At 38.7% G+C, this 14,402-nt stretch overlaps 1 protein-coding gene across 1 annotated transcript; it reads right to left on the minus strand.

Annotated features, from left to right (window-relative positions):
* Positions 1-5,367: 5,367 nt before the first annotated feature.
* LOC141442756 (uncharacterized) lies at positions 5,368-9,645 on the minus strand. The gene is made up of 2 exons (XM_074107850.1): positions 9,219-9,645; positions 5,368-7,313 (listed from the first exon to the last, which is right to left on the minus strand). Exons 1-2 carry the CDS (start codon positions 9,457-9,459, stop codon positions 6,073-6,075), a joined length of 1,482 nt encoding a protein of 493 aa, XP_073963951.1. The 5' UTR covers positions 9,460-9,645; the 3' UTR covers positions 5,368-6,072.
* Between the last annotated feature and the right edge of the window lie 4,757 nt (positions 9,646-14,402).

The following is a 14,402-nucleotide window of genomic DNA, read 5'->3' on the forward strand; positions in this document are numbered from 1 at the left end:
GAACACCAGTGGGTTGAAAGTGTTGAAACTCCATACAAAAAATCTAATGTATGGAGCTAGTGTCTTTTTTGTACCAACCTCTCCAAAATAACTTATTGGTTGCCATATTTATGAAATGATCTGTGTTTAGAAGATTTCACTTAAATTATAATATTTGCAATTCTTCACATTTTAAGCTGTGAAAAAAAAAAATAAGCGGAAAAAAATATTACTAAGATAAATAATACAATATAAAAATAATTCTGACTGGATATCCTTTTTATTTAAGTAAATGAAAAAATTTTAGTTCTATTTTTCAATTTTATATGGCAACCCACAAACCTTCATCTGCTGCGTGGGAACGGACGCCTTCGCGAGATTTTGTGTTTGTATTTTCGTGTATTTTGGTGTTTTGTTTTGTTAATAGCGTTGAGTTTGAGATTATTTCTCCTCCGCATTAACTTTTATTTCACTAAAGTGCATTTATTCGAGACAGGACTCTAGTTTTTACCGTAATTTTCACGGCTGTCCTTTACTAAGAAACCATTCAACATAAGGAGATGCGAAATTTGTGGTATTCAAGAAAAACATTGTGAAAACAAAATGTTCTTTGCTAGATTTCCTCTAAGTGAACATGTGTAAGTAAAGTTACTGATAAATCTTATAATAGGTGTTGAGGTTATATTTGGCTGGCCGACGTCAATTCGTATTATATAGTATCACGACAATTAAATTTTATTTCAGTTGTAAGCAGTGGGTGAAAGTAGTTGGCAACGAGATTTCACAAAATCGAAAACCCGGCTGAAGAAGAAAGCCATACCAAAATTGGGACTTCCCATGCCACCTCTTTCTGAAGAAATTCTTGAAGGGTTTCCCCTAAAGATGGCAAGAACAGCCAAGGTAAACACTTTATTTTATTTTCAATTTATCTCTATTGCAACTTGACTTACTGCATCTTATAATAATAATAATAAAATAATAAAAGATATTGATTTAATAGTTTGTTTACAAATTCTACATAGGTACATAACAAATAATAAGTACAATCAAACTATCAAAAGGGAAAGCGACTCAGCTTATGCCTGCACCTTGCAGAACAAAGTCCCTTGGCTGACAGGCGTGGTTTTTCAGTCGCCCCCATAAACCATAACCCTAATAAATACCATCAATACACATGCACATATTTTTTTACATACAATATATGTTATAAATTAATTTGCTTCGTCATCAATAATAATGCTAGGTATTTTGAGTGTATAGTATAGTTGCCGGTCAGAGCATTAGTAATAGACAGAAAAATTGGCTATACACACTAATTATATTTCACCTGTATAAGTTAGTGGAAGCTTCTGGCTAAATTAAACTTTGTTTCAGGTTCAGCTTTGGAGTTGCCCAGTGTGGAATATTTACATGCACAGCCTTCTACAAGTGGTGCGCAGTGTAAAACTGACAATACAACAGGTAAGCTATCACTGATAAAAATCTATACCTTATAGCATAATTTAGAATTTTAGAGTTGATCTGATGATAAAGCTAGCGGGTGACCATAGGAACACTGTGATAAACAACACAACTGCATCGAGTTTGGACTCGTTTGTCGTCTTGACGAGTACTTTGGTAACCAGGGGCATATAGTACAGTCAGCAAAAAAAAAAACTTATATTAGAAGAATTTTCAGAAAAACTTTTATTGAACTGTTTACGGAACCTTTCATATTAAATATAATGACCCGGATAACTCACGTCTTAAATCGAGTTTAGCTCGACATGTTTCGGGCTAATCCGAACCTTTCAACCTTTCATGTACGAGTCCAACTCGCACTTGACCATTTTTTCTGTATTGTCTGTGTTTATGGTACACTTCATGTAATAACACTCCTCTTTTTGCGTTAGGGGTTAAAAATAGGTTGAGCTGCTTAGTAGTTAGAGGAGATAGAAATGGATATGCATACATACAGGTCAAAATACAATCCTCCTTTTGGGCTTCACCAGAATCGGGTAAAAACTACAGAACTAATTTCATTACATTTGGCATGGCAAGTAGATTGTTTATCAGAGGTATACAAAATTATGTATTTTCAACTTCCAAGTTCACCTTACATTTCATTTCATTCATTTGACAAGTAAAGACATATTTGACAATAAGGCAAGAAATTGCAAGAAAGTTGTCTAGGTAAACATAGGTCATTGACCTGCAATATGACAAAAATTGGATTGTGCGTACCAATTTTATTTTATCTTGCATTAGTTAGTGTAAGCTACTGGCTAAATTTAACTTTGTTTCAGGTTCAGCTTTGGAGTTGCCCAGTGTGGAATATTTACATGCACAGCCTTCCACAAGTGCTGTGCAGTGCAAAACGGACAATACAATACTACAATACAATACTTGTGTAACGTGAAACTGTATTTACCTATGTAAAGAAAAACAGATCCATGACATGAAAATAAATTATTATTAAGAAAAACAACTTTTTTTTTCTTTAATTCGATCATTTAATTAATAAAAAGCGCACCACTACGTGCCGTTTTTTGACAATATATCGATAAAAAAGCACAACACTATGCTGTTACAATATCGATAATATCGACTGTTCCTAACAACACTACTTGTCAATGTGACTTTTTCGGCCCTGTTTAGTCTGTGCAGTTCGTTTCTTGATATTGGCACCAAAAAGACACTGAATTCATACTACAATCGTGGTATTGTTTTTGTATGAGAGTTCCGACTCTTAAAACGTAGTGATTATATACTCTTTGGTGAACACGCCCATAGAAACTAGCAGGACCCACAGAGTACTTTATACATATACTGATGAAAATCTCGTGACCTACAGCGACATCTGGAATGCAGTGTCGGAACTAAGGAGTTGATATGTATAAACATAATCATCTAGCCTGTACTGTGCTATGCGTACACAGCAGGGCTACTCCGAAACTCAAAACTCGAAGTTCGTGTCGTGCGGTCCCTCTGACACTTATACTATTTAATACGAGAGCGAGAGGGACCGCACGACACAAACTTCGAGTTTCGAGTTTCGGAGTAGCCCAGCAGGTTTCAGATCAGTCGAAAGTGAACGAAGATATATGCAGGATATCGTTTACGTTATTACCCGAAATGCCATAATTTACAAGACAACGTGTCTTAAAACGACTAATTTTAATAAAGCATTAATAAAATCTGGTCAATTACTAATCACAAATTAGGCAACAAGGAAAGCGTAACCGTTTTTGCACTTAAATTTATAGTTTATTAGTTGATTGATTATGCTATTCTAATTTCTTTTCAATTTTTTAACACCTGGATGCCAAACGTCTTATTATAAAGACCCGCCCGAGACCTTTCCTACAATTACATTACACATGTAATAAATGATAGTGGTCAATTACATTGCGCGTCCTATAACAGCCTTCTGTTTCTTCAGCTGTCCTTTGCCAGCCATATTCGGGCACATAATAAGCAAACCTAAAGGTTCGGCGCTGTCGGACAGCATCGTCATCATCATCATCAATTTCTTTTCAAATTCAATTCCAATAGAATCGCCAGTAAGCTTGCCGCTGATCGCGTTTTCATACAAACGTCAGCTCCTAATTTACAAACAGCATGCGGTTCGAAACTAAACTATAGGTAACTATAAGCAGGAGCAGCCATTTAAATTTAATTAAATTTAAATAAAACAATAAAATCAATGTGATTTTTGTGAAGTTTCGTTATGAGACATGAAAATAAAATAAAAATTCTGTTAATAAATTTTTAGCAAACAAAAAATTGCAATAAATAGTCTTTGACGAAATTTTCAATCTACAATGCTGTCATTGTAGATGGAAAGTTTAGTTTTGATCCAGTGTGTTGTTTGTAAATTAGAAGCTGACTACCTACGTTTGTATGGAGACGCGAGCGTCCAGGGGACTCGTAACCGTGACTCCCGCAACAGTGTTCGGCCGAAAAGGATTTTTTTTTCTTTTAAAAATATTTTCTTCCTGCTGTCAAACTGTTGGCGTTCTGCAGAATCAACCGCAACCCTGTCATCGCAACTGACATTGGCCCAAGCCTTAAGGCCGCCATTGAGGGAATAATAATAATAATAAATAAAGGTAAATACATATGTTTAATTGACTTATTTTGTATTTTTTTAATTGTGAGTTATACCAAGTTACTACAAAAATAGCAATAAAGAACACTGACCATTTTGACATTTTTGACATATATGTGTACTTAAACAAGACTTAAACGCACATCTTGCACCATAGGTAAAGACGCCTCTGCTCCAGGCAGATGTTATGCCTGCCCTTAACAGCAGGGCTACTACGAAACTCAAAGTTCATGTCGTTTTTACGAAAACGAGCGGAGGATCGCCTGATGGTAAGCGATTACCGTCACCCATGGACACCTTCAACACCAGAAGAGTCACAAGTGCGGTGCCGGCCTTTAAGGTAGGAGTACGCTCTTCCTTTTTTTGTCGTGCGGTCCCTCTGACACTTATACTGTTTAATACGAGAGCAAGAGGGACGGTACGCGGCGCACAAAATTGGTTCACAGCACGGTTTTGTGAACCTTTCACTATAGTTTGTTGACGTCCGTGACAGGGGTTGTGTCAAAATAATATTAATGATTGATGCGCCGCGCGTTTTGTTCCAAACAGCCAGTCTAGTGCCATAAGGTACATAGATATCAATTATCGTTTCTGCATCTCTCAACTTGCTTTAGAGTAGTTCTACTAGCGTTTCAACCGCTATCAGTTTTCTGTCATCATATCAAAGAAAAGACCTACAGTTAGCATAAAAATTTAGTAAATTTAAATTGTACCCTAAGCAGTTTCGTTTTATAAAAAAACCGCTCTGTTACGCTCATTGCTTCAATATCTGTGACAGGATGCTGATAGCGGTTGAGACGCTAGTATAACTATCCATTAGTGTATTAAACTTTAAGGTACAACAATGACGAGATGATGACGATTTGATGTATATATATTATATATTTAAAACAGTACAGGCTTGCGTTTGGCCACAATCACGCCTGATGGAAAGCGAGGATGAGACCTACGATGGAATGATGGATGGATGGATAAATAGGCGCTTACATATTCTTTGCTAGACAGTGCGTCAATTTGAAGGTGTTATAAAAAGTTTTTAAAACTCACAACAGAATAAGCTAAAGAGTTTAGAGTGGGGGAGCCCCAGTAGGTACACGTAGTGCCACCAGAGTTGAGGTCACGCACACAAGAACATGTCATGTAATGACAGCGGGATTTTGACTCTTTCATTTCATTCATTCTTCTTGTGTGCAATCAGCTTCATGAAGCTGTGTGTGTAATCATTCACATCAACTGTACCGTTTCTCACCGTTGAGAAAGAAAGAAAGAAAGAAAAATGATTTATTAACGGTCCAACAGTACCACCACCAAACACAAAAAACAATAATATGTTACTATACAAGCAAAATCACAATAAATTGTATGGTGATGACACCAATGAGGGCTATCGCGTATGAATTCCCCGCTAGAGGCGCTAGTGTAGCGTGAGGTCTCCGAAATGTCAAATCTCATAGTTTTTGGGTGAGCTACGCGGGTTTATTTATAATTAGAATAATTTTGTGAATATTTTGCATTACCTGAAATTAATTATGGCAATTATGCGCTACGGGGCAATGAATGTCTGTGTTTTGAGACAGTTATGTCTTTCGGAAACTTTTGTCCTCCCTTTTTTCCGTACAAAACGAGACTACGCAACACTGTGGTTGCTCGATATTTTTATGGTACGGTTTTAAATTGTATTAAATATAATTTTAATCTAAACTTTGTCTTCACGAACGTAATAACAGACTTTGAAAGCCACACTTAAAAACCTCACGCAACAGTGGCGCCATCTAGAATGACAAAAAACGATAGCCCTCATTGTCACCGAAAAAGGGTCTCCACTCAGCATGTGTTGCTACACAGTGGGTGCAGCAACGCTGATTTTCTGCAATGCCCAAATTTGAGCTAAACGACAGCTCCACTTGTTACATTATAAATTGTTGTGTGTTCGTATATGATGAATTATGATAGGCTTACTTCCTACTAATCGTTTGTTACCCACACTACAGCTGTACGGTTTTTCACCGGTGTGTTCGTACATGCCCAGCCAAGGTCGTTTTATGTGTAAAACGTTTATTACACAAACCACAACTCAACGGTTTCTCACCGGTGTGTGTTCGTAGATGCTGAGTCAAGTGCGATTTTTGTGTAAACCGTTTGTTACACGCGTCACAACTGAACGGTTTCTCACCGGTGTGTGTTCGTACATGCTGAGTAAAGTGCGATTTTCGAGTAAACCGTTTGTTACAAACATCGCAACTGTACGGTCTATCACCGGAGTGTATTCGTACATGCCGAATCAAGGTAGATTCAAGACTAAACCGTTTACTACACTCATCGCAACTGTACGGTTTCTCACCAGTGTGTGTTCGTACATGCCGAGTCAAGTGCGATTTATCTGCAAACCGTTTGTTACACGAGTTACAACTGAACGGTTTCTCACCGGTGTGTGTTCGTACATGCCGAATCAAGGTAGATTTAAGACTAAACCGTTTACTACACACATCGCAACTGTACGGTTTCTCACCAGTGTGTGTTCGTACATGCCGAGCCAAGTACGTACTTTGTGCAAATCGTTTGTTACACACGTCACAACTAAAAGGTTTCTCACAAGTGTGATATCGTATATGCTGAGCTAAGGTATATTTAAGTGTAAACCATTTATTACACACATCACAACAGAACGGTTTCTCACCAGTGTGTGTTCGTAGATGGTGAGTCAAGTGCGTTCTTTGTGCAAATCGTTTGTTACACACGTCACAACTGAAAGGTTTCTCACCAGTGTGTGTTCGTAGATGGTGAGTCAAGGTCAATTTATGTGTGAACCACTTATTACACACATCACAACTAAACGATTTCCCACTCGAGTGTAATCCTACATGCTTTCTCAAAGCAGATATTTCTTTAAACCGTTTGCTGCATAAATCGCAGCAATAAAGATTCTCAGCTGTGTGTGCAAGCATACGTCTAGTCAACTTATTCTGTTGTGAAAACTGTTCGTAGTATATTTTGCTACCGTTTGGTTTCTTATTTGCTTTTTTTTGTACATGCTGGCTAACATAAGGCGGCGTGCTTCGGTGCAGGTCTCCCAGTGGTAGTCGCTCCAGTCTGACAAAACAGCTCCGGAGCCCGTACTGCTGCTGGGTGCTGCTGCCGCAGCGAGGACCATCCCCGGGGCAGCCGTGGGAGCGCCCGGGTGCGGCGTCGGCTCCGCCAGCTAGCTTTGGCTTGTATTGACTCTCTTCTTTGATAACCAGCACATCTGAAAACGATATTAATATAAGTACATGTTGAGTTTAGCACTCAGTAACAGGATTAATAATTCCATGAACTACATTTATCTTTGTTTCTTTATGTTTGTTAAGTACCTAAGGGACCTTATCGACGACACGATTTAATGAAGTCATATTAATGGTGTGTTGTGAATACACGTGTTAGCTTGTACACGACACGGTTAATAAAAGTTCAATATATAGAAAACTGCTAAACCGATTTTAAGTAAGAACCATCTCTAGAGAACCTGATTTTGAATAAAAAAACCGCATTATAATCGGTCCATCCGTTTAAGAGCTACGGTGCCACAGACAGACACACATAGCGGTCAAACTTATAACAACCCTCTTTTTGCGTCGGGGGTTAATAAAAAGACATGTAGCGCCTCCGTGTGTACGTAGAAGCTTCCTTAGTGATCCACACAATACAGGTCGTATTTAGTATTTCAGTTATGACCAACCACGCACTTAGGTTCTTTGGGAAGTGTAAGGGAGCACAAAAGAATTTCCCGAAATTCTGACGGCAACGGGAATAAAACGGGATTTTTCGTTCTACTGTCGCAGATCGCAGAAAGCTGACATTTGGCATATAAGTTTCTTGAGGAGTGAAGCATTAAGAGATAATTTTCCGAAACTTCCACGGAAAAGGAAAAAAACCCGCCAAGAGCGTGTCGGACACGCCCAAAATAGGGTTCCGTAGCCATTACGATAAACTTAAGTAATATTTTTCTAAGGATTTCGTAGTTTAGTTATATTTTATACCTTAGGCTGCTATTTACTCTTAAACTACTAATAATTCTCAAGCAAACTTAGCCGTTATAGTTTTCCTTGAAAGTTTGAAAGTTCCTCACTATGTTTTTCTTCACTGTAAAGCTTGTGGTAAATTTCAAATGTAATTCTGCACATGAATTTTCAAAAACTTACAGAAGAGAGGCGATAGGTCGAACCACTAGGTGACCACGGCTTATTACATTTATCATTGTACTGTACATTGATCATTTAGGCATCACATTTATCCGTGAAATTAATTTAATCAATGGATGGTAAAATGGGGGGTAATACAGAGCTGTTTCACCACCCATTGATTCATTGTAACTGACAGGTAAGTTTGATGCCTTCTCCCTCAATTCAAACAAAACAAACAGAGACAGTATCACATTTATCCATCAAATAAACTTAATCAATGGAAGGTGAAACGAAGGGGGGGGTTTGTCTTCAATTTTTATCATTTAAAAACTAAGGGGCTGTTTCACCATCCGTTAATTGACGGTTAAATGTGGTGCCGTCTCTATTTGCTTTGTTTGAATAGATTGAGACGGCATCACATTTAACAGTCAGTTAACACTTATCAATGGATGGTGAAACAGCCCCTAAGTATTGACAGTCATTTAATAATTCCGTATTCTAGTATTAATATTTCTATTTCTAACAATGAGATACTGTCACAAATATTTAGTAACAGTAATAATCACTTAAAATATTAACAAAAGTGGAAAATACCATTTCACATCCAGTGGGGTAACTGGGCAGGTATTTCAAGTTGCGTGCTATGCCAGCACATATATATTGCTGTTGGCAATTAATATAGCTATTCTACTTAGCAATATTGAATAGATAGTGAAATTATGCATCACAAAATTTTAGATAACATATATTTGCAATAATTTATGAAAATCGGCTAAATACGCAATAGCATATAATCTGGTCTCCAATAATCACTATGTGACAAAGAACTAACCTCTAGAATCTAGTCTAGATTCGTCTAGAAACATGTAAGACTAAAATTAAATGTGTATTTGAAACCTCCCCCCCTGAATAGCTCGGTAGTCAGCAGTATAGAAATGTTCTCTTGCAATTTATTTATTTTCAATAATTCTGGCAGCTGCGTAACTTACTATGTTTCGAATATATGATATCCTGCTGTTGCAATAGTTCAGGTCCAATTACTAATTCGCCTTTAACCTCGTGGTCGGCGTACAAGCCTTCTGCCATAGCCGCCTCGCTCACGCCGCACACGCCACAGTCGGGCTCCTCCTTCACCATCACAGGCTCGCACTCCGCAGTCGCGCTGTATGCCCGCGCCGCCGCCGACTGGTCCGCGTCGGAAGCACGACGGCGGCAGGCGGACGACTCCATATCAAGAATATGTTTCACAAGGTAACGTTATAGTTTACCAATATTATAACATAACAAACAGGAATACAATTCTGTAATCTTATACACCGATCTTGGACACAACACAAACGGATGAATGAAAACGTCAAATCAAAACGATTAGAAACAAAAACACCGACTTGGAAATACCATCTCTGGTTTTTGTTTATACGCCCATAGTAACCTTCTAGTATCATATATATGGACAGCAGGGCTACTACGAAACTCGAAGTTCGTGTCATGCGGTCCCTCAGCAGGGCTACTCCGAAACTCGAAACTCGAAGTTCGTGTCGTGCGGTCTCTCTGACACTTATACTATTTAATACGAGAGCGAGAGGGACCGCACGACACGAACTTCGAGTTTCGATTTTCGGAGTAGCCCAGCTGACACTTGTACTATTTAATACGAGAGCGAGGGGGACGGGACGATACGAGCTTCGAGTTTCGTAGTAGCCCAGCTGAACATCCGGCGATTCAGTTGTTATTTTTTTAAATAATCCATTGCGTTTAGTTTGCTCATTTTCAAGACGTTACTGCGTTGGTATAATGAACTGCAAGGCTACTACGAAACACGTAACTCGATGTTCGTGTCGTGCGGTCCCTCTCGCTCTCGTATCAAACAGTGTAAGTGTCAGAGGGACCGCACGACACGAACTTCGAGTTTCGAGTTTCGGAGTAGCCCAGCAGGTCGATTTCAATATGTGAGTGGCGCCATCTATGAAGGAGTAGCGTCGCAACAATTATATGTTATAGCTTTTGCCCGCAACTTCGTCTGTGTAGATTTTTATGTTTACACAATACTCGATAGGAATGAGGTTAATGTCCCGCATTGGCCGTTTTTGTGGAATTTTCGAAAAATCCCTTCAAACTACGTCTAAACAATCAACTGAAAAATCTGATCATGATCACAAAGTTTCACATCTATATTGCGCAAGGAATAAGATTTTAATTCTTTGCTTACTATTTTCCTACATTGAGCGATCTCAAAGATTGCGTACAAGTCTTTGGAATTGCAACCCAGCCTCGCGCTAGGCTGGCTTGCCGTTTCAGCCGAAAGCGAAGCGGCCTGCCGGGCTAGAGCGCCACTGAGTCTCCCATCGCGGTCTTCCTCAGACTCCTGAGACTGTGCCCCTGGTAGTCTTAATGCGCTGCGAGACTTTCGCGAAAGATTCGTTTTTTAAAAGAAAGAGAAAATTGTTTTTTTTTTAAGTACTCACCTTCGTGACCATTGTTAAGTTCTTAAAAGAGGCAATACGTATGAATATGGATGCGATATAATTCGTCATCATCAGCCGGAAGAGGTCCACTACTGGACAAAGGCCTACCCCTTAAAACGCCACAATAATAATAATACTCGTAATAAAGCCATTTATTTCGGGCAACTTGGCCCATACAATAAATACCTTACAGACTAACATACATATAATCAATAATATTACAATACAAATAAATTACAATGAACGACAACTCGCCACTTGCATCCACCGGTTTCCCGCAAGTCTCACGAGTCCTCATTCCACGTCTGCCAACCCTTCGTCTTCCGGTCGCCACTCCTCGAGCACTTCTGTTCTGAACGGTCATCTGTTTTAGGGCTATCGTTTTTTGTCTTACTAGATGGCGCCACTGTTGGGTGAGGTTTTTAAGTGCGGCTTTCAAAGTGTTATAACGGGCGTGAAAACAAAGTTTAGATTAAAATCATATTTAATACATCTTAAAAACGTACCATAAAAATATCGAGCAACCACAGTCTTGCGTAGTCCCGTTTTGTTCGGAAAAAAAAGGGAGGACAAAAGTATTCGAAATACAAAACTGTCTCAAAACACAGACATTCATTGCCCCTTATTGCATAATTGCCATAATTAATTTCAGGTAATGCAAAATATTCACAAAATTATTCTAATTATAAATAAACCCGCGTAGCTCACCCAAAAACTATGAGATTTGACATTTCGGAGACCTCACGCTACACTAGCGCCTCTAGCGGCGAATTCACACGCGATAGCCCTCATGGCCACTTCAACTTGCATATAATTTTTCGATTTTTTCGAGCTATGAAAGTTTCGTTTTGATCCAGTGTGTTGTTTGTAAATTAGAAGCTGACTACCTACGTTTGTATGGAGACGCGAGCGTCCAGGGGACTCGTAACAAATAAAGGTAAATACATATGTTTAATTGACTTATTTTGTATTTTTTTAATGTATGTATGTATGTATGTATGTATGTAAATACTTTATTGTACATAAAACACAAAAATAATACAAAAAGAAAACAACAAAACAAAAGAGTACAAAGGCGAACTTATCCCTAAAAGGGATCTATTCAAGCTAACTTAAAAAACCTAATGGCGAGTTATACCAAGTTACTACAAAAATAGCAATAAGAACACCGACCATTTTGACATTTTTGACATATATGTGTACTTAAACGCACACCCTGCACCATAGGTAAAGACGCCTCTGCTCCAGGCAGATGTTATGCCTGCCCTTAACAGCAGGGCTACTACGAAACTCAAAGTTCATGTCGTTTTTACGAAAACGAGCGGAGGATCGCCTGATGGTAAGCGATTACCGTCACCAATCGACACCTGCAACACCAGAAGAGTCACAAGTGCGTTGCCGGCCTTTAAGGTAGGAGTACGCTCTTTCTTTTTTTGTCGTGCGGTCCCTCTGACACTTAATACTGTTTAATACGAGAGCGAGAGGGACGGTACGATACGAACTTCGAGTTTCGTAGTAATTCGTAAGTGGCGCCATATTAAAAGGAGTAGCGTGGCAACAATTATATTTCATTGTAATTTAGTACTTAACATAAGACCCAACATTAATACTAAATTTATGTTAGGTACTGTTTGACTTTAGGTACTCTTAATCATCCGATTTTGCTATTTTTCCGCACATTTCGTTCATTACTCAAGGAGAGCCAGGGAGGGTGTAAAAGGCAGGGGCGTACCCAGCTTCTGGCCTAGGGGGGGGGGGGGGGTTGAGTCAGATTTTTTAGGTCAGATCGCCCGCGCTTGTTTTATTATAAACACTACACAAATACACCCACATGACACACAAGGTATTTGTAGTGTGTAGGGCAAACACCCGCAAGGGATCCTGCTTCATAGTATATTGAAGAACATACAATTTCCAGGGGGGGGGCAGCTGCCATCCCCTGCCCCCCCTGTGTACGCCCATGGTAATAGGGTCCATCAACTTTTTCTTGTATGTACCACGTTACCATGGTTGGAGGTGTGCCATCCATACAATAATAAATGAAATAATAAATCCTAAGTCCTCGCGTACTTTATACAGGACTAAACACTAATAATAACGCGCGAATGTACTTTATAAAGTACTAATTGTTAATTGAATAAAGAATTTAAGATTTTTGAAATAATATCTAAAACACTCTAAAATAACAAAGTAGGTCAACCAGGTCTAGGTCTAAAACGCTAAGTTTGTTAAAAAAACCGGCTAAGAGCGTGTCGGACACGCCCAAAATAGGGTTCCGTAGCCATTACGATAAACTTAGGCAATATTTTTCTAAGGATTTCGTATTTTATACGGAATCTTCCAAGTTTAGGTATATTTTATAAATTAGGCTGCTATTTACTCTTAGACTACTAATAATTCTCAAGAAAACTTAGCCGTTATCATCATCATCCCAGCCTATATACGTCCCACTGCTGGGCACAGGCCTCCTCTGAACAAGAGGGCTTGGGCCATAGTTCCCTCGCGGGCCCAGTGCGGATTGGGAACTTCACACGCACCATCGAATTGCTTCGCAGGTTTGTGCAGGTTTCCTCACGATGTTTTCCTTCACCGCAAAGCTCGTGTAAATTTCAAATGTAATTCCGCACATGAATTTCGAAAAACTCAGAAGTGCAAGCCGGGTTGAACCCACGACCCTCTGCTTGAGAGGCGATAGGTCAAACCACTAGGCCACCACGGCTACCAGCCGTTATAGTTTTCCTTGAAATTTTGATATTCTTACTACCATCCTAATTTTTTCAAATTTTCCACCACACAGTTAAAATTTTAGAGGGAGGGGGACGCTCGATTTTATGAAAATTTGCACTTTAAAGTTGAATATTACGCAAACAAATCATTGAATCGAAAAATTCTAAGCAAACCCCTAATGGTTTTAAAAGACCTATCCAACGATACAGTACAGGTTGGACGAGAAAAAAAAAATCACTCCCACTTACGTCTATGGGAGGTACCCTAAAAAATTGTTTAGAATCTTTTATTGTAATTTCGTCGGCATAGTTTTACATATATAGGCCCATGACATACAAAATACCTGTTACTGCGTACAGTAGAGGGTCAGATTTTTAGCCGTCAGCATATCAACGTTTCGAAGTCATTATTATACCAGGTTAACGACCAGCAAATAAACATATTGGAAAATAAAAACAATAGGCATTTACTATCAAATACTGGTATATTAACAAAGTTATATAACGTTTATAAATCGACTCAAACGATTAAATCGAGTAGTTTCAACACAAGATTTCAAGAACGATTTTTAACTGTATGAGTATATCTCACAGGAGATTATAAAACTGCACTTTAATTAGTCCTCAAAATTAGTTTTAAATGTAGTGCATGATATACAAAACGTTCTAAATAGGCACACGGGAACAGACATGTTAGTAGTTACCACAACAGTCTTGATGAATAAAAATTTTGCAATGGAAGCGACACCCTCAAGATTAGTTCAAAGTTGGTTCAAATTATGATTTTGATTAAGAATTTAGGTGATTTTTGAATTTGTAAATTTGCACTATCTGGCTAAACGCTAAAATAACGTCAAATCCTCCGAAACACGAAAAAAAGGATCGCAAGTAAGTCGTCACCCCAAAATTTAACGCGGGCAAAAGCTGGTCTAAGCATAGTTTAGACTGCATGTTTCTTACGTCACATCGGCGCAGAAAATTG

Source organism: Choristoneura fumiferana, chromosome 26, assembly GCF_025370935.1.
Source record: "Choristoneura fumiferana chromosome 26, NRCan_CFum_1, whole genome shotgun sequence".
Classification (NCBI taxonomy): domain Eukaryota; kingdom Metazoa; phylum Arthropoda; class Insecta; order Lepidoptera; family Tortricidae; genus Choristoneura; species Choristoneura fumiferana.

Excerpts from the sequence above, each read along its gene's own strand:
- LOC141442756 (XM_074107850.1), bottom strand. The coding sequence starts at position 9,459 with ATGGAGTCGTCCGCCTGCCGCCGTCGTGCTTCCGACGCGGACCAGTCG. Across the intron at positions 7,314-9,218 it reads TATCATATATTCGAAACATA|ATGTGCTGGTTATCAAAGAA; the intron begins GTAAGTTACGCA and ends TATCGTTTTCAG.